The 20,759-nt window shown below is 34.9% G+C and overlaps 1 protein-coding gene and 1 long non-coding RNA gene across 8 annotated transcripts in view; one reads left to right on the forward strand and one right to left on the reverse strand.

The window, feature by feature from the left end:
* The window catches only part of pde1cb (phosphodiesterase 1C, calmodulin-dependent b), an 87,717-nt gene extending 75,624 nt beyond the window's left edge, over positions 1 to 12,093 (forward strand). For 2 of the 7 annotated variants that reach the window (XR_009267506.1, XR_009267510.1), the window contains 7 exons: positions 1,013 to 1,094; positions 2,173 to 2,287; positions 2,980 to 3,146; positions 3,845 to 4,054; positions 4,491 to 4,599; positions 4,773 to 4,829; positions 5,745 to 8,303. Coding sequence is in view for 2 of the 7 variants with exons in the window: in XM_058754974.1 (XP_058610957.1) it covers positions 1,013 to 1,094; positions 2,173 to 2,287; positions 2,980 to 3,146; positions 3,845 to 4,054; positions 4,773 to 4,829; positions 5,745 to 5,761 (648 nt within the window). In the remaining 5 variants the exon portion in view is untranslated. Of the gene's footprint in view, positions 1 to 1,012; positions 1,095 to 2,172; positions 2,288 to 2,979; positions 3,147 to 3,844; positions 4,055 to 4,490; positions 4,666 to 4,772; positions 4,830 to 5,694; positions 8,304 to 12,043 lie in introns of those variants that run through there. The other 5 variants (XR_009267507.1, XR_009267508.1, XR_009267509.1 and 2 more) reach the window with 5 other exon arrangements.
* A 7,905-nt stretch (positions 12,094 to 19,998) lies between these two features.
* LOC131554038 (uncharacterized) lies at positions 19,999 to 20,552 on the reverse strand. The gene is made up of 3 exons (XR_009274313.1): positions 20,477 to 20,552; positions 20,186 to 20,235; positions 19,999 to 20,102 (listed from the first exon to the last, which is right to left on the reverse strand). It is a non-coding gene; the product is annotated as an uncharacterized LOC131554038 (long non-coding RNA).
* Between the last annotated feature and the right edge of the window lie 207 nt (positions 20,553 to 20,759).

The following is a 20,759-nucleotide window of genomic DNA, read 5'->3' on the forward strand; positions in this document are numbered from 1 at the left end:
CAGATTTGGATAAATGTAGCATTCCATCACTTGCTCACCAATGAATCCTTTGCAGTGAATGGGTGCCGTCAGAATGAGAATCCAAACAGCTGATAAAAACATCACAAGAAAAACAGTTCTAAACAAATATGTTGGTAGATTTTGATGTGAGAAGACAACAGGGGATGACCTTTTTCACTGGAGGAAGTATTATAATGGATTATGGACTGAAGCAAAAAGTGATGGTTTAAAGTGAAGACTTCTTAATAATGGATTAGTATATTACCAACATGCAGCTTGCTTGTGGATTATTGTGATGTTTGAACTCTCATTCTGACGGCACATTCACTCCAGAGAATCCATATAAATAAATAATAAAAAAAAAAAAAAATATATATATATATATATATATATATATATATATATATATATAAAATGTAGATATGTATGTAATGATATTTTTGGTTGAATGTTGTCGATTGTCAACACAGGCCCAATGCACTAATGGGCTGTTTCTGTTGCTTTGTATAGTGAACAAAGGAAGGGAATTGCTTTCTCTGTGTTACCTCCTGTTCTTACCCGTCATGTGTCTGTTTATCTGTTACTAAAATGACTGTTATAAAGCACATTCACAGCTCTATTCTCCATAGAGTGGGCTACATAAATATTCTTTGATTGATTGACAGATTAGAGGACTAGAGCTATTCCTGTGTGTGTCTAGTATTGTTCCAGCAGCTGAACAGTCCAGGAGGCAGATCAATCGTGACAGGCCCAACATAAAAGCGTGACAGGTTATTTTAGTCTGCCTTCAAGAAATGTTTGCGAATATTTCATATTCGAAACAAATCTTTATAAACCAGATCCAGTGCAGCAACTGTCCATTAGTCGTGCCATTTCATAAGCATTTAGCTGTGGCGGTAAACCTATATTAATAATTGTGTAATATATTTAGAAATGCCAAAATTGTCCCCTGATAATACTATGTAATGTATTATTATAGCAGTGCAGTTGAATTATGTGTTTGTGTTTGCAGGGCGATAAGGAGGCAGAACTCGGTCTACCTTTCTCACCTCTGTGCGACCGTAAGTCCACTATGGTGGCTCAGTCCCAGATCGGTGAGTGACACAAACACACAAATGCGTGCAATTAAATTGCAATATTGCAATTGCATAATTGTGAATTGCACTAAATTGTAATACTCATATAAAAGGAATAGTTCATCTCAAAATGAAAATTTGCTGAAAATTAACTCACCCCAGGCCATCCAAGATGTAGATATATTTGTTTCTTCATGGGAACAGATTTTGAGAAATTTAGCATTACATCACTTGCTCATCAGTGGATCCTCTGCAATGAATGGGTGCCGTCAGAATGAGAGTCCAAACAGCTGATAAAAACATCACAATAATCCACACTACTCCAGTCCACCAACTATCGTCTTGTGAAGTAAAAACCTTCATGTTTGAGAGAAACAAATCCATCATTAAGATGTTCTAACTTTAAACCGTCACTTTTGGCCAAAATATGAGTCCGTCATCCATAATAATGCTTTTTCTAGAGTAAAAATCCATCCCCTGTTGCCCTCTCACATCAAAATATACTGGAAAAACTGTTTTGGACTCTTTTTTTTTTTTTGCTTGTAAACTGTGCTTGATCTGTGCAGATTTCTCTCCTGATTCAGATGAGACTATTTGTTTCACTGGAGGAAGCAATATTATGGATAGAGGGCTCGTATTTTAGCTGGAAGCAACTATTTGAAGTTAAAAACCTCTTACTAATGGATTTGTTTTTTTACAAACATGCAGCTTTTCACTTTACAAGATGTTAATTGTTGGACTGGAGTGGTTTTAAATACTTGTGGATTATTGTGATGTTTTTACCAGCTGTTTGGACTCTCATTCTGACGGCACCCATTCACTGCAAAGGATCCATTGGTGAGAAACTGATGGAATGCTAATTTTCTCCAAATGTTTTCCCATGAAGAAACATGGCTGGCCTGGGGGTGAATATATCCTTAGCTAATTTTTGGGTAAACTATTTGAAAAATGAGACATTTCAGCTTTAAACTTGCAATACTGAAACACAAAGCTTTCTTGAAGATCGTACATATGGGGATAATTTATTCAAATAGCTTCTTTAAAAAATCAAGCTCAGTACAATAAATAAGCCATTTTTTTTTATAATTTCCTGCAGGTTTCATTGACTTCATTGTTGTTCCCACATTTACGGTTCTGACGGACATGACTGAGAAGATCGTCACACCGCTCATCGAAGAGGCCACAAGTTCAGGCCTGGCTAGTTTCCGCAGGTCTGGAAGTCTGACTTGCGTTTTTCGCTTCTGCAGTACAGGAGTAGAGATAATGAATGGACATTAAGACAGACAAATTAGAGCTCAGGCCGCTCTAATAGTGCCTCGTGGCAAAGCTTGTCTTTTTATCGAAATCCAATTCACTGATGCTATTGCGATCATGACTTCAAATCCATTTCAGTCCTGCTCAGACACCTCAATTTCATCGTTCAGAGACAAAGTGTGAATGTGAATAAATGCGCTGCTCTTTCTTAGCCTTGTAATTCAGTAAAAAGGGACCCATCAGTTCAGACAGAAGTCAGAGTGACTCTACTTTAACACTCTTTTAGTTTGCAAGTTTATTTGGATTTTCTAAGTAGAAGTTGAATTGCTGCTGCTGACTGAGCATTAGAGCACCTTCTCTCTTTTCATAGCAAATAACATTTTCTGCATACAAAGTGCTGAATTATATCCCTTCCATTTAGAATATACAGTAAATGAAAACAGATCAAAGGTTCATAGAAAGGACAGAGCAGCAGCAGCAGCAGCATATTAATGGTCAACAGAGCAGGAAAACAACAGATCCGTGTGGATAGATGGAGTATTAAATGAAATTTAGGTAGATGTGGAGATGTTACGGAAGCTTTGTGGATGTGATGTGATTGCTGCCGATGCATTTGTAATGTGATTTGTGTCCCCATCATCTCAAACAGCATTACTGCGGGAGATGCGAAGCGGAGCAGTGTGAACAGCTCTGGTTCTGATGGCAGTGGATCTCATAGCTGCTCGCTGCTCACTGTGGACCTGAAGAACTTCAAGACCATCTGGAACGAGGAGGTTTTTCTCAACAGAGAGCGATGGAAGACGCAGGCAGCTAAAGGTGTGAACACAATGTTCCCTGCAAGAATGTCTATGTTATGTATCGGTATGCAAAATAAAACATCCTCGAACAGGATTGTTTGCACACTGGAACTCAATGGCAACACAAAATTAGTATGAAATTAATTAGATAATTGTGTTTTTTTAGGAGAAAGTACAAAATGTTCATTGAGCTGCAAATATGAATGATTTCTGAAGGATCATGTGACACTGAAGACTGGATGAATGATGCTGAAAATTCAGCTTATGATTTTAAAATATATTTAAATTGAAAATAGTTATTTTAAATTGTAATAAAATTTTACAGTATTACTGTTATATGGTCTTTTTGATTAAATAAATGCAGCCTTGGTGAGCAGAAGAGACTTTTAAAAATATTTTAAAAATCTTACAGAAATTTCTATACATTACTAACATTTTAATTAAAAAAATGTTTGAATGGAGTTGGATTGGATAGAAAGTCTAACCATAAAGTGTCCATGATCCACTCCATCAGTAGTGTTTAAAAAAAACCATGATTCACCTTGGGTGTGAATACAAATTTAAATATGGCAATTATTTCATAGTTTGATGACTTAAACTGGGAAAATAGTACTGAACTGGTACAGTACATCCAAACTTTTGTAGCATTTTGCACATTTTATGCATTCTGAGTAAGCAAATAGTGAATAATGCACCTCCTGCTGTGTCTCCTATCAGAGACGGAGGAGAAGGCCAAACGAGAGCTGGAGGAACAGCAGGAGGCAACAGCAGAAAACCAGGGGCACAAAAAAGACCCAGAGCTGTCGGGACCAAAGAAAGACAGGGTGGGAGAGGACGACCCAGAGCCAGGGGGGGTAAATGGACCCCCAGAAGAAAGTCCCCATGACAAATCAAAGAATGAAGAGGCACATCTGAAATTACAGAACGGTATTGTGTTCAAATGGTATAATTGTTACCGTCAGCTCAGTTAATGTTGCTCAGGTGTAACTTTTAGTATTGACTGCCCTCTGGTGGATAATCAGAGGAGCAATAAGAATAATGCTATGTGCAGAATAGAGTAATAGCATACTGCTTAATGCATACTGTGCAATATATACTCAGTACTATCTATCTATCTATCTATCTATCTATCTGTCTATCTGTCTATCTATCTATCTGTCTGTCTGTCTGTCTGTCTGTCTGTCTGTCTGTGTCTACCTATATAGAGATAGATGTGTTAAAAAAAGTCACATTAGAAATAGAAGGTCACTTAGTGCATTGTATTTTGATATGCATGTGGTTATTCAGTATATCCTGAGAATATAATATATCTTAATATATTAAAGATTTATTTTTTTGCCATTTATTACCTTTATTTTGATAGGACAGTCGGTAGACAGGAAGCGAAGCGGGAGAGAGAGGGGGGCGGGATCGGGAAAGGTCCGTGAGACAGGACTCAAACTTGGGACGCCTGAAGCGTAACGGCGCTAAATGTCAGCACATTGCCCGCAAGGCTATCACCGCTGAAACACTTGTCTATATTTTGAAAAAGTAGTATTGTATGCCATTCTGAAAATGTTTTACTATAGTGCTACAGTGTCTGTGTGGTGATTGTTTTTTTGTTTGTTTGTCTGTTCTTCTCTAATATTCTGATGTCTGTAAACAGGAGAAGTGTCTGAAGAGGCAGAATCACCAGCAGATGAAGACAAGAGAACACTCAATGGTAAACATACACGTTTAGCCTATAACAGAGACTTCTGTTGCTTTAATACATACTGAAACTGCTAGCAGTGACACCAGCAACATATTAGACAATTAATGTCTGAAAGTTAATGAATCATATAATAAAATATCAAAGCTTGTATAAGATACACTAAAGTTCAAAGGTTTGGGGTCAGTAAAATAAAAAAAAAAAGAAACTTTTATTCAGCAAAGATGCATTAAAGTGACAATAAAGACCTTTGTAATTTTACAAAAGATTTCAACTTCAGGAAAATGCTGTTATTTTCAATTTTATATTCATCAAAAAAGTCTGAAAAAATATTACATATATTCCACAAAAATATGAAGCATTGGTAATAATAAGAATTTTTTTCTTGTGCAGCAAATCAGCGTATTAGAATGATTTCTGAAGGATCGTGTGACACTGAAGACTGGAGTAGTGATGCTGAAAATTCAGCTTTGCACACCAATGAATAAATTACTTTTTTACAATATATTAAAACAGAAAACACTTATTTTAAATTGTAATAATACTTCACAATATTACTGTTTTTACTGCATTTTTCATCAAATAAATGCAGCCCTGGTGAGCATAAGAGACTTCTATTAGATTTATAAAATTGTACCGACCCCAAAATTTTGAATGTTCAGAATGAAGACAAAGTATTTTGTAAATTTGTATTTGTTTGTGGTTAGTGGATCATGTGGTTCCTCTGTCCTTGATTGACATTTAACAAAAGACATTGAGATTTCACAAATGATGAAGAAAAGCAACGATAGTGCAGGAGCATCCAGGACATGCAGTTACTTGATAATGCAATGACATTCAGGCATTTTTCAGTGTGACTTTTCTTGCTTTTTTCCAGTCTGATACTATCTTCTGCTGATCTAAACGTCTTCGATCTGTTTTGCACAGAAACTGCAAATGCCTAGAGAGACTTCCAGCGGCGTCCTGAGGTCCGATGTCAGACCCATCGCCATCAGGAGAATGCTCGGTTCTGAAGGACCACGGCGCCCTCTAGAGGACACGGCTAATGCTTACATCACTTTGTGTTCGGCCTCTATCCCCTCCAAATCTTCAGACTTTCATAAGACTGATCTCTCTGAATGAGGAAGGACAAAACAGACGAGAGACAACAGCTGCTTTTGTCTGGTCTGTTTTATTTACAGAACCAGATTTCCTTTCCAAACCTTTAAACTGCAGTGGTTGCATCCACTAAGAAAAGCATGCAGCAGCTGAACGTAAGGATTCTTATTAAAACCTCCATTTCAAATGCTTTCTATGTTTTTCCGCATTTGAGCAGCCTTGCAGTCGGATGACTTGGTATGTGTTTAAAGCTCAAACTGTGATTTATATCTAAATATACATATATCTCTATATATATCTATATATAGATATATATATAGATATATATAATATGTGGCCTGCAGTAAATTGTAAATAACTAAACTTAATAGCAGTTGCACCTGTGAACAATATTCAGCTTTTGACAACAGCGATGTTGTGTTCAGCTATTTTAAATGCGCTTTACCTAACATGGACTGATGCATTTCAGCAAACATGCTCCAATATAACATCTGCCTCCGACACACGTTTGTTCGCCTCATTTGCTAATAGAGGTCGCATATATGAAACCCTAAATATGTATATGTATTACTATTGTAAATGACTGTCTGCGTTTAGATCAGAGCTTTTATAACTTGAGAAAAGCCGTACGAAGTGGCAGTATTTCCTATTCGAGCACGTCTGTGTGCAGCTTTGGAGTAGAAAACGCCTGATTCAACCTAAGATTTTTCCTTCTCTCGCTTACCTTCGGATGCCTTTCTTCATGTAGTCTTTCTGAAAGCGAACCGAACTGAAACGTCTTCTACAGGAACACACAAACTAGCAGTCACCGTAGATGATGTAAGTCTTATAACTGACCGTAGTAGTGTGTAAGTCATAACCATATCACTGTGCTCGCTCCGCAATACCTGGATATTACGCTGTATGTCATTTTTACTGGTTTCCTGGGGTTTGTGACAAGTTTTCTCTGTCCTTTGAGCAAGTCATCTCAAGAAACCTGAAGAGAACATGTCCAGGTCATATGTCACCTCAAACATAAACAAATGACATTTTGCATGAGGAAAAGAACCCAATTTTTTTAGGACTATAAAGAATATAGAATAGATTGTCAAAAATGCTGAAATGCAATGATTGCATTATATAAATGAGCATAAATTAAAGGCGATAAAACAAACACTCTACCATTCAAAAGTTTAATAGGGTCGGTACAATTGTTTAATATAATAGAAGTCTCTATATACTCACTAGGGCTGCATTTGTTTGATGAAAAATGCAGTAAAAGAGTAATATTGTGAAATATTATTACACTTTAAAACAACTGCTTTCTATTTTAGTATGTTGTAAAATTGAATTTACTCCTGTGGCGCAAAACTGAATTTTCAGCATCATTAGTCCAGTCTTTAGTGTCTCACGATTCTTCAGAAATCATTTAAAAATAACATTTGAAACAAAAACTTCTGTAATATTCTAAATGTCTTTATTGTCACTTTTGATCAATTTAATGCATTCTTGCTGAAGAAAATTTCTTAAAGAAAACTCACCTCAAACTTTTAAAAAGTATATAGATGGTATATAGATTTTAATTTATTTCCTGTTTGATTTCAAGGTTAAATGTGACCTGTATATGTTTTTGACAGCTTTCCTGAGGTTCATTCATTATGATGTTCAGCATTCAGGAGCTAACTAAACTGAAACATTTAACTCTTTTCTTCTATTTGTTTCATCTGATTTGTTGTAAATATGGTTTCTCTGAATGAGTGAGTCTGAGATGGGATGTGTGACTGGGTAAACGCATGCATTCTCAGCGAATGGATGTATTCGTTTTTTTGAGGGTGTGACGTGAGTAAAATTGTATTTTATTTATAAAAAATCTGTAAAATTCTATATCTCATTTATGTATATTATTTACCAGAGTTATTAATGTAAGTTGTTTTCTTCCCCCTTCCTCCCTCCACATTCTTACACAGCAAAATGAATAGCATTGTTTACCCTGACAAAATGAGAGTAAGTAATGAATATGCATTTCTTCTGAAATGAAGCAAATTGTAATTTGATTACATGGGTCACATGATTTAGTTTGCCTTCTTGTGGTTTACAGTAAAGCTTCCTGTAGATTCAGACTATTACCAGAGATCATGTGGCAGATGAATGTGATGGCATGTGCTGAGATGATGCTACAGTGTGTGTGTATGTGTGTGTGTGTGTGTGTGTGTGTGTGTGTGAGAGAGTACGAGACTGTCTGTCTGTGTGTGTGTGTGTGTGAGAGCTGATCATGTTCAGTTTGTAAAAGTTGACACTGTGATCTTTAGTGTCTAGCCGTCCCCATGATGTCTGTTTTTGAGCAGGACGCAGAGAAAGAGAAAATGCTCTGTGTCTGCACACGCGTGATTCACAATAAACATCAACTTAAAGGGCTCAGAACAAACGTGCTGCTGTTTTTGGGACTGAAGTGTGTGTGTGTGTGTGTCTGTGATTCGAGAAGAAAAAGGATGTTCTTCCATAAATCCAATTCGGTTATCATTTACCCTCCCTCATTTCATTTCCAAACCCATATAACTTTCTTTTGTGCAACACACCTAAATGTAAGACTTATATAGCCTACATTTAAAGTTTATTTTTTGAATTGCGTATTAAATTTCCATCCATTTGGATCACACAGTTTAAACATAAACTTAAGGTGATGCATATTTGTCAGTCATACATAAATGAAACGGGATAAGAAACAGGTAAGATTTCTGGCATAGTTTATTATTAACTATTTGCATCTATTTTAATATAATTAATCACATTTTCCATAATGCATTTATTAAAATTGCTTAGAATCAGCAGAAATCTGTTCATTGTGGAAATTAAATTAATTCAGTTAAAAATGGATTTAGTGATGATAAAATTATAAACCTGGTTTTTGTGTATTTAAAACACATTCAGTGTATTATTTGTTTGTTTTTATTTGTTTTATTTTATTTATAGAACACAATTTAAACAACGCAAGGTTGACCAATGTGCTGTACAATCAACTAAGGGTAAAATAAACTAACAACAGCTAATAAAAATTAGACCAACATCTCAGAAAGGAAAAAGAATAAGCAAATAAAACATCACAGGAGAAAAAGAGAGCCACTTTGTATGATCAATCTGTTGAGCCAAAAGCTAACTCTTAATAAATATAGTCCCATATTTCTTTTAAAAGAGCTCAAAGAAGGTGAAAGTCTAAGAAAGGCAAACTATTCCAAAATTTATAATGGTATACTGCACCATTACCTGTTTGATTTATGTGCAACTGACAATTATGCATTACATTTAGTTTATTAATTCATAACTTCTTTTTAAAATTTAAATGGATGGATATTATACATGCAATTCAAAATCATACGTCTTAAATTTAGGCCTAAATATTTTTTTGAGTGCAAAAGGCAAGATGTGTGTGCGTATGTACCTCTTGCAAATATATTGTATGGTTTCAGAAGCCTTAAAATATATGGACTATTTTGTGATGATTTTATGGTGTGGTTTGGTCCTTTTTGGATCTAAGTGCTTTTATGGACAAGAGCAGCATACTTTCTGCTAAACTTCTCCTTTTTTGTTCAACAGAATAAACAAAGTCATATGAGGAGGCTTAAATTTGATCAAATGATAAGGAAATTTTATTTTGGGATGAATTATTCATTTTAAAGTGTTAATATAATGTTAATAGGTGAAGATTGCGGCAAATTCTGCCACTAGGTGTCACTGTTATTATGAGAGAACTGATTTTCTCTAAAGAAGGTAAAGCTTACTATCCTATGCACAGTATACACTGGTAGATTTTCTTTGAAAATGTATGCAATATCTCTTTTCAATTTATGGAGAAGAGCAGCGTCAATATTGCGCTAAACCTCCATTTTTGTGTTCCGAAGAAGAAAGAAAACCATACAGGTTTGGGACTATTTGGTGAGTAAATGATGATGGGAAAAGGGATCTTTTTAATTAGTAGTATTATTATTATTAACAGTACTGAAACAAAATCTGCCACTAGGTGGCACTGGTAAATAAAGGAAAGTAGCATGGATGACCCCACATAGAATTCAGACACTAAGACATTTATCTGCATGAGATAAATAGTCAAATCAAGTCTGCACTCAAATCTTTTTTTCCAATAACTTTTCCTCATCATTTTTGCTCAATGCCTTATAGTCAGCTGGTGTTTTGATAGTTTTTACCCTGATTTTAGTTGTTTTGTTCATTTTGAACAGTATCTTTTGTTTTATCATTTGCAGCCATTATGTGTGTGTGTGTGTGTGTGTGTGTATGTATATATATATATATATATATATACAAACCCGATCTCATGAAAGTGCGTATAAATAGTACGCCACATATTATATAGTCTATATTATGTATCGTGTTTTTGTTATTTTGTACATTGTCTATTTTGTATATTATTCTTTTTATTATCTGTGTCCTGTCCTGTCGCTGTCATTCTGTTGAACCGTGGAGCTTCTGTCACTATAACAAATTCCTCGTATGTGTAAACATACCAGGCAATAAAGCTCATTCTCATTCATTCTCAAATAAAAACGAGAACTCGTGGTACTGATACGCAAAAAATTGACTTTGGCGTGCATATGCTACGCAATGGGTACGATTAGGGTTGTGGGATAGATGCGTATCATATGTACGCAAAAACTGTGTATTATATGCACGCCAACAAATTTCGTATCATATGCACGCGCAAACTACGTATTATATGCATGCCAAACACGTGCGTATCATATGTACGCCAAAGTCCGTTTTTGCGTATCAATACCACGAGTTTTCGTTTTTATTTGGCGTACTATTTATACGCATTTTCATGAGACCGGGCTCATAATATTTTGGGTCCAATAATAGTGCAAAAATAATGTCCATCTATAAATTAATAATGAAGTTTTGTGTATTCTGTGTATGTTTTACCCACAGTTAAGTAAAACTTACAAACAGGTGTTTTAATGTATCCCTTTTAACTTTCTTTTAATTCAAACATTCACATGTTTCAGAGCGGGCGCGGCCATTTGTCATTTGAATGTGCTATTCACTTCAGGTCTTTTTAGCAGTACTGAAACAGTCTGCTTGATATTGCAAATGCAAACAGGTATTTGTTTTCATATTTTAATAGCCTATATTGAATATATTGAACTGTCCTAATTACAGTGGATAGCTGTACACGTGCATTTGTTGCTACTCTGTAAAGTAATCCGTCCTTTTCGTGGAATTTCGAACTACAAATAACCATTTGCACGAGGCTTCCGGTGTGTCATTCGCTTCTGGTCGTTTTAGCAGTACGGAAACAGTCTGCTTGATATTGCAAACAGGTATTTGATATCATATGATTTTAATTAATTGAAGTAATCATGAACACACTGCAAGGCAAATAGTTTTAGCATTTTCCACACTTTTTATTCTAGGCAATATATATTTATTCACCTGCGGTGATTGAATCTAGAAAATAGCTTACTTACTAATATTTATTGATGGAACTGAATTGTTTACTTACCTGTCCAGAACTCCTGTCCTCATCGTACAGTATTTATCAACAGAAATATGAGACACAATGTCCTTATGTAAGTGTACAGTTGCTTCTTAGCAAGTTATTGTGTTCTTTAGTTTTAGTTTGAGACTAGTCCATCAAATGTTGTGTTTATGAGGGGTGTTGTAGCAGTTTGGGGCCTGACGGAACAAAACTAACCCTAACAGATTAAAAACAGCACTAACAAAAACCCGACATAGCAGCATAACACCTCGCTTACACCATATTCAATTTTCACACAGCAAACATGTTGAAGTGAAAATGATCATCAGGGCATCAAAGCAGATGCTTGTGTGTTCATACATCTGTGTTTAAGGGTCCCATCCACCTCTATATTATGAATATATATTTGTTTGGATAGTAAATGTTGTATGTGACATACAGTACATACATGATATAGTTATGCTGTAAGTCTTGTTTATCATATTTATCTCATAGCTGTTACAGTGATGTATATATGTATCACATTCATACACACATGCGCAGTAACACAACTACTTTCTCTTAATTAAGAATTAACAGCTTTTGCTGAGCATATTGTGAGCAGAAAGTGAGATCTTAGTTTGGACCTTCGGTGTTTCACATTCTCTCTTGTTTCCTAAAGGTCAGCGCATTGAAAGCGACTTTTTGAAGAGGAATATTTTAATTAAGAAGGAGTCGCCGTAGCAACAGGCCATATGCTGTGTTATCTGAAGAATATTGCAGTAATGGAGGTGTCAGAGTAAGTGTTGCCCGGAAGGTTCGAGTGATGTGTGTTATTTTTTTTCTTGCATTAAATCACATTTATCAGTGAAATGAATAATAAATGTAAATATTTGTTGTGAGATTGGAAAGATTTTATTTGGTAATTTACTTCAAAACAAGAACAAGTGCATCTGCGGCCTGTCAATTACTACAGACAACAACTTTGTTTTTCTTTTTCTTTTAATTTATAGTATTATTTACACTTATGCGTTTAGCAGATGCTTTTATCCAAAATGACTTAAAATAGAGGAACATAAGCAATTTGTCACAGAGTCAATATTATTCATAATGTACAATGTTGTATTATAAAGCTAGACTAGTTAAATAAAACCATAAATAACATTTTCATTACTTAAATTGAAATGAAATAAAATATAAAAATTAAAACAACTTTTTGTTCTCATTTTCATTTAGTTTAACTGAATGAACTAAAATAACTCAAATTAAAAATGGAATAAAAATTCATAAAAACTATAAACATTAAAAAACGACAAAAACATTTAGCAGACGCTTTTATCCAAAGCGACTTACAGTGCATTCAGGATATACATTTACATTAATCAGTATGTGTGTTTCTTGGGAATTGAACCCACAACCTTTTGTGCTGCTAACACAATGCTCTACCACTGAGCCACAGGAACACCTGGAATAAAATTAAATAAAAAACATGGAATAAAATTACTAAAACTTAAACAAAAATTAAAACAAAATATAAAAAAAATCTAAATATTAATAAAAACGGTAATAATACATACATACACTCTAATATTTCCATACAGAAATGTAATGAAAAAAAATCTTTCATTTACTCATGTCGTTTCAGTCTGAATTTATTTCTTATTTGATCATTTTTTCCCCCTCAATATAATAACAGTCAGTGGGGTCCAATGTTGTTTGGACCCCAACATTCTTTAAAATATGTACCTTTTTGTGTATCCCATTACATCTCATTGTAATTACTGTTTTAGGTGCATAGCCTCATTTTAATGTGTGGCCAGACTTCTGAAACACTGAGTATTTTAACATATATTCTAGTGCAATGTCTTGCCCCCCCAGACTTATGTTGTACTTGTATAGAATCCACAACATTCATTTAAATGAATTGATTTGTCTAAAACATTTAACAATTACTTCATTAATAAATAGAATTAGTACACAGACAGACACGAGTATGCAAACACAAAGAGTCGAATGAATGAGTCCCTGTCAAATGAAGCACAGCCTCAAGAGATTTGTCCTCATCATGAGTGAATTCAGCAAACTAAAGTACAGACGCTCTGGTATGATTGACAGCTGATGTCAGTGGCTGGACGCCACCCAGCCACTGATGAACCAGCATTTCCTGTTCCAAACCAGCTCTGGAGCGACTGCAAGTACATGAGTGCCATCATTTGCTGGCAGTGAGTCAGAGAGAGAAGCTGAGCCTGCCAATACACACGACCTGATAAGAAGGGTTGGATTATTGAGCTGCTGAGAGCAGGAAGAGCAGCCCAGAGTTCTCAGCACGCAGAGAGCAGAACATTTAACCCTCCCAAACATTATACAGTCATCACTGTCACGCTATACCGCCTGTGTGTGAGGAAGATAAAAATAATTTGCTAATAAAAAATTAATAAGATTAACTGTAATATTCAATAATAATAATTACATATATTTAATATTTAATGATTGTTGTTGTTGTTTTAAAAACTAGAAGGAATTATAATATTACAGTCATGGCCAAAAATATCAGCACCCTTGGTAAATATGATCAAAGACGGCTGTGAAAATTAATCTACATTGTTAATCCTTTTAAAGAAAACAAAAATCTAACCTTTCATTGGAGAATAAGAATTTAAAATGGGGGGAAATATCATTATGAAATAAATGTTTTTCTCTAATAAACATTGGCCACAATTAACGGCACCCTTTTATTCAATACTTTTTGAAACCTCCATTTGCCAGTTTAACAGCTCTAAATGTTCTCCTATAATGCCTGATGAGGTTAGAGAACACCTGACGAGAGATCAGAGACCATTCCTTCATCCAGAATCACTCCAGACCCTTTAGATTCACAGCTCCATGTTGCTGCTTCTTCTCTTCAGTTCACTCATTTTCTACAGAGTTCAGGTCAGAGGACTGGAATGGCCAGCAGAAGCTTGGTTTTGTGCTCAGTGACCCATTTTTGTGTTGTTTTTGAGGTTTGGATTATTGTACGGTTGGAAGATCCAAACATGGCCCATTATAAGATTTAGTTATAAGAAGAGTCAGTCACTTATTGATTTTTTTATCTGTTGGTATTTGATAGAATCCATGATGCCATGTGTCTAAACAAGATGTCCAGGACCTCCAGCAGAAATATAGGCCCACAACATCAAAAATACAGCAGTATATTTCATTGTACACATAGGGTACTTTTTTAGCTCATTTTTAGTTTCATCTGACCATAGAAGCCAGTCCCATTTGAAGTTCCAGTCGTGTCTGATAACTGAATATGCTGGAGTTTGTTTTTGGATGAGCGAGTTGAATTTTTCTTGAAACCCTCCCAAACAACATGTGGTGATGTAGGGGCTGTTTGATAATTTTTTTTAAAGGTTTTCTAACCTCGAAACTCAACTATTTTCTGCAATTCTCCAGCTGTGATCCTTGGAGAGTCTTTAGCAGCTCAAACTCTCCTTCTCACCGTGCATTAGGACGATATAGACACACGTCCTCTTCCAGGCAGTTTCGTAACATTTTATGTTGATTGGAAATTCTTAATTATTGCTCTGATGGTGGAAATGTGAATTTTCACTGCTCTAGCTCTATTCTTAAAGCCACTTCACTAATTTGTGAAGCTCAATAATCTTTTGCTGCACATCAGAAATATATTCTTTGGTTTTTCTCATTGTGATGGATGATTAAGGGAAATTGGGCTTTGTTTTCCCTCCTATTTATATTTCTGTGAAACAGGAAGCCATGGCTGGATAATTTCATGTTCATAATCACCCTGGAGTGCTCAAAATTGTGAATATGAATGCGAATATTTTCTGAGATATTTTACTCATAAGAATTTCTAGGGGTGCCAATAATTGTGTTCAACGTGTATTTGAGAAAAACATTTATTTCATAATGATATTTTCCCCCATTTTAAATTCTTATCCAATGAAAGGTTAGATTTTTGTGAAGTTTTTTTAAATAAAAGATCAAAAGGATCAGCAATGCAGATTCATTTTCACAGCCGTCTTTGATCATATTTACCAAGGGTGCCAATATTTTTGGCCATGACTGTATATTATATACACAATAATAATGCAGTATGCAGTATATTGCAGTATATTATATACACAATAATAATGCAGAAAATAACATCTAGTTAAAATATATAAATAATAATGAGCAATATTATTAATATAGTTTTTGTCATATTACATATTAAAAAGTAAATATTTTCATTCTGTAGTTAAAATAATAATAAGCATATAATAAGTTTTATATAAGTTTTACAATAATAATATTTTCTATAAGAATTTTATAAAATACTTTTATTAATAATAGTAACTTAGTAGTAATAACATTAATAATTATGATTATTTTTATAATGTATTGTTATTGTTATGTTGTTATTAAATATAAAAATATTTTCATTTAGTTTTTCTTCTTCTAAAGAATATAAACATTATATTGAGCAATATGATTGCATTATATTGTTCATTGTTATTTTAAAAAAACTAGAGGAAATGTAACTGAACAAATGAATTAATTAATAAAATTCAGGAAATTAAAACCACATGTAAAATATTTGATGTATGCTTTTATTTTTATTCTAAATAAAAATTAAAATACATGATTCTATAAAAGTACTGAATCATATTAAATACAAAAATGAAATTATTTTAACTAGAAGAAAAGAAGAATAATAATTATGTATTACAATGCTATTTTTTTGTCTTTTAAAACTAGAAGAAATTACACTATCTGAATAAATATAAATAACATCAATTAATTAATTAAAACCACATGTCAAATAATTAATATATACCCTTATTTTTATTTGAAATCAAATTAATAGAATACATGGCCTATGCAGGATTATTTCGAGATGGATTTTAAAAATAAATATCATAAGTGGTAATTTGATTAAATTGTGCTGAGAGCTCTTAAAATGGGCATAATAAATGATTCATGATGTGCTATCGCATAACCATATTTGTAAACACACGAAAATGAACATCTGCAGGTAAAATCTATAGGTGTAGTGATATATGTCATGCTAATAAAATATAAATGTTATGTAGAAATATTTGAAGCAGCTGTTTCTCCTTTATCTCAAATGCCGATGCCATATTTCTCCTGTTATTCTGATTCTTTAGCTCTTGTTAACATGTGATATTTGCCCTGCGGTAGAACATATGAATCCCTTTCACCTCTCCGATATATTTACATTGTACATTTTAAAAACAAATAAATTATTCATGATTTCAGATTTCATGTTAATTAGTGCTGGTTTTCTCCATCTGTGTTTTCATGTTTTTAGGCCCCACTGAATATTTTGAATATTTCATTTCTCATAGCAACGCTTGTTTAAAGCAGAGTGTAGCGATAAACTTCTCGCTAGGAGAAACTTCTGCTTAATTGAATGACACACATAAAAGATCAAACTTTCTATATTTAACACCCTAAGCATGTGTGCGTGTCATTCAGGAAATAAGACACCTCCACGCATGTGTGTGTGTTTGTTTGTGTGTGACCATCGCTGTGTTCGGCTCACACCTTTCTCTCCATCTGAGGTTCCACCTGGGCGGAGTGGGCTGCTGGCATATGGGCCATGTAATTGGTAGAAACAGCACAGCTGTAGATGGTGGTTCTGAGACCCAAAGTCCTCTAATCACGGCAGAATAACAGTGGCCAGCCATCCCGCTCCTCACTCTGTGTGTGTGTGTGTGTCAATCTGATCATTTCTCCACTTTTAATGATGTACGATTATTCTATATATACAGTTCCTACAGAAAAAAAAAGCCATTTTAATAATCTTACAAAAGAAAAGTAATTTTTACTATTGTGCAAACCTATTGAACGGTTTAGTTCACTCAAAAATACTGTCTGTGCTTACTCAACCTTATGTTGTTCCAAACCATAGTTAGTTAACCTAAAACCATCAAACATTTTCATTCATTAAAATAAAATAAACTTTAACCCTTTGATGCACAACATTGGTCTAAAGTGACCCGACTGAGTTTATTTTTTTCTACATCTTTGCAAGAAATCAATTTAATTCATTTCAATAATGTATTACCACAGAAAATATCCGATATATTGTGAAAGATAACTAGACATAACATTTGAATGTTAGGCTAAGGTTACTTTGACCTTGAAATCCATTATTAGTGAGAAAGAGAAACATGTCCAATACTATTAGCTAGCTTGTTGTTGATAATCTATTCTAGCTAGCTAATGTTAGCTAGGTCAACAAAATAAAAGTTGAGTAAGAACGTTATTATCTACAAATATTGTCACTGTCAGGTGAAAACCTTGCATCTCCATAGTTCCTCATTTTAATTTTTTGTCATAAATCAATGCTATTGGTCGCCCTTTATGTCTATTAGTGTTCCTGAAAAGTAACAGTTTTGCACATACAAGGTTTCCGTCTGACAGTGACGAAATTTTACAAGTATATAGTATATACAAGTATATATACTGCTCCTTGGCTGTCTGATGTTCTCCGCGAGCATCGTGCTAAGCTCAGGGCTGCTGAAAGGGTGTGGCGCAAATCAAAAAACCCTACTGACCTTAATGTGTATCAGTCACTCCTCTCTTCCTTCTCTGATAATGTCTCCACTACTAAAAGGACATGCTATCATAACAAAACTAACAAATCGGCTAACTCTAGAATACTCTTTAAAACATTTTCCTCGCTTCTTTGTCCTCCTCCTCCTCCTTCTCCAATAACTCTTAACAGCTGACTCTATAGCTGTGTCCCAAAGGTAAGTGCACACACTTCGAAGTCCACGGACTTGGAAGGCCACGCCTCCGAAGTGCATGAGACGCTCCTCCTTCGCAGGATTTCCTAATTGCGCCACCAGGTGTTCCCGATTGCCGCTCCTGTCGCATAGCAACGGTGTGAAAGGAGAGCTGCCATCCTGACAGGATAGGTGGAGCCAGAATTGCTCATTTTTGTTTTTATGTTTTATGTCATAATGGAGGAGTGATTAGCCAAGACCGAGGCCAGGTAAATTACACTGGTTTGCTGAGTCCTTAATTACCTATGCAGGTATTGGCTTGGAGCTTACTTGAATAATGTAATGATACATATGAAAAACTACAAAACACAAAACCTAACCCTAACACACACACACACCACACTCACCCACTAACCAGTTCAAATGCTGACTGATATCTTACAAAGGTGCGATTTTATATAGTTTATTGTCTTGACCATGGTGATCATATGTAGACTGGTTTGCAACCTGGACTTTTTAGGCAAGCATGAAAATAAAACTGTAAAAAAAAAAAAATAATAATAATATTGGCATTGTTCAGCTCAATGTTCAGCGGCAGCTGTTACAGCTGAACAGTGCTCTTTGGCAGGTCCGAGTCCTTCAGATGCAGCGTCTGATATAGTTAGCAACAATTTGTTAATATTCTGACAATAGATATTGTTACTTTCATTTTCAAAATAATCAGTGGTGGACTGTAAGGAAGTTCATTCATTAAGTATTCTTGTACAAATGTGAAATACTAATTTTTCTTCGTCTTTTCTTTTTCAGAAAAATACTGTAAATACCTTTACTTTTACACTCAATACCTTAAGTATATAGAGTATGTAAGATAATACTTTTAATTAGAGGATAGATACCAAAAAAAGACAATTCTGTAATAATTTGCTCACCCTCAAGTTGATCCAGGTTTGGAATTTTCCTTTTTGGGTGAACTATCCCTTCAACTAAGGTTTTAAATATGACTAGTTTTTCCCCAATGTGGTATTACTACAAGTAGTTTACTAAAGTACCTCAATATTTCTTCTACTAATTACTTTGTCATAGCTCTAAACAATTTCTCTTTTCCTTCTTTCGCTAAATCAGACCAGACCCCTGTACTGCAGGATAAAGCTGAATGTGCCAGCGCTGGACAGGTTTTTAATGGTTTTGGGCAGAGCAGGGAGGCTCTGACAGTGCTGCTGGATCTTCAGAGAAGTGAACGATGACACGGATGGGGTGCCACAATCCAGACCCTGGTGTTTCTCTTCTGTCTGGCCAGTGGTGCATCATACAGAATGGTCTTCAGAGTGTTTGACATGCCTCAGTCCACTGTCCACCGCACTGTCCTCAGAGTCGCTGAGGAGGTGCTGGCCATTCACTAAGAGATTCACCTCCCGAAGACCCCAGAACACCTGGAGGCAGGGCTGGGCTTAAAATTGATGTTGTTTTTCTGATGTTAAACCTATGTTGTAAATAGTACTTTCAGTAATGTATAAAACAATTTGTTTTAATGTGTAAAAAATTTATTTACAGGACAAAAAAGTATAGAAGAAGGTTTTGTAAGCTGCATTAAAAAAATTAACAATGTACATAACAATTACTTCCCTTTTATTTACACATGTGAATATGCATAACAAAAAATACAAAATGTACAGAAAGTACTTTTACAAATAAATTACATTACAAAAATGAATAACTTATACAACTTACCATTTCATTTTTAACTTGCATCACAAAAATAAACTGCAGAAATTAGGTTGTTTCATTGACAATGTGACATAAAAAAAAAAAAGAAGATATTTATGTACCCATTTTTTTCCACTGTTTTCTCTTCTTGAGAGAAGGGTAAATAAATAATTTATTGTCTCTCCATTCTCTCCTGTGCTCTTCTCTCCTCTGTCTCTCTCTGGAATTGGATGTCCTCCCTGAGTAGCTCCACCAGCTTCCACTCACTCCCTCACCTGTCCCAGGACACCTGCAATCCTAAGGCAGAGCAAATAAACCGTGCCTGTTAACAACAACAGCACAATGGATTTCAGCAAAAATGTGTCTATTAACTTGATTACTTTGTATTTTTAGGTCCTTCCCCAGCAGGCTCATCTTCTCCAGAATAGTCCTAAAACAACAGAAAATGGAAACACTTATGAAAAATATTTAGACAGTGGTGCAGTCTTTGAAAATATGTACAACATATTTAAACATATGTAAAAATTGGTGCAACATTAGAAAATATGACACAGCAGCAAATGCATACAAAATACTGAAGTGTCTTATTGTTTGTGGGCTTTGTGTTTAAAAAAACCCTGGCTTTTAACACTTTCGCTAGGTATTTGAGTAAATGAAAACACAATACTTACATTTCAATATGAATTCCCCCACAGAACTCTGTGATGGTGTGACGCAATCACACTTCAAATCCGGTCTTGGAAGGGCGCGCACTCAACTTTGGGACACAGTTTATCTCTCAATCTCTCAAATGGACCATTGACACTATATCTACAATCTCAATTTGGAGTGGCGGTAATGCACTTATAAGTCCGCGATCCGCCGTAAAGCAAGAAGAAGACGACGACGCGTCACGCACAGGCTGTTGTGGACACGTTCAGGACGCGTTCATGAGAAAGTTAGACATCGTGGCGG

This window comes from Onychostoma macrolepis, chromosome 02, assembly GCF_012432095.1.
Source record: "Onychostoma macrolepis isolate SWU-2019 chromosome 02, ASM1243209v1, whole genome shotgun sequence".
In the NCBI taxonomy this organism is placed as follows: Eukaryota; Metazoa; Chordata; class Actinopteri; order Cypriniformes; family Cyprinidae; genus Onychostoma; species Onychostoma macrolepis.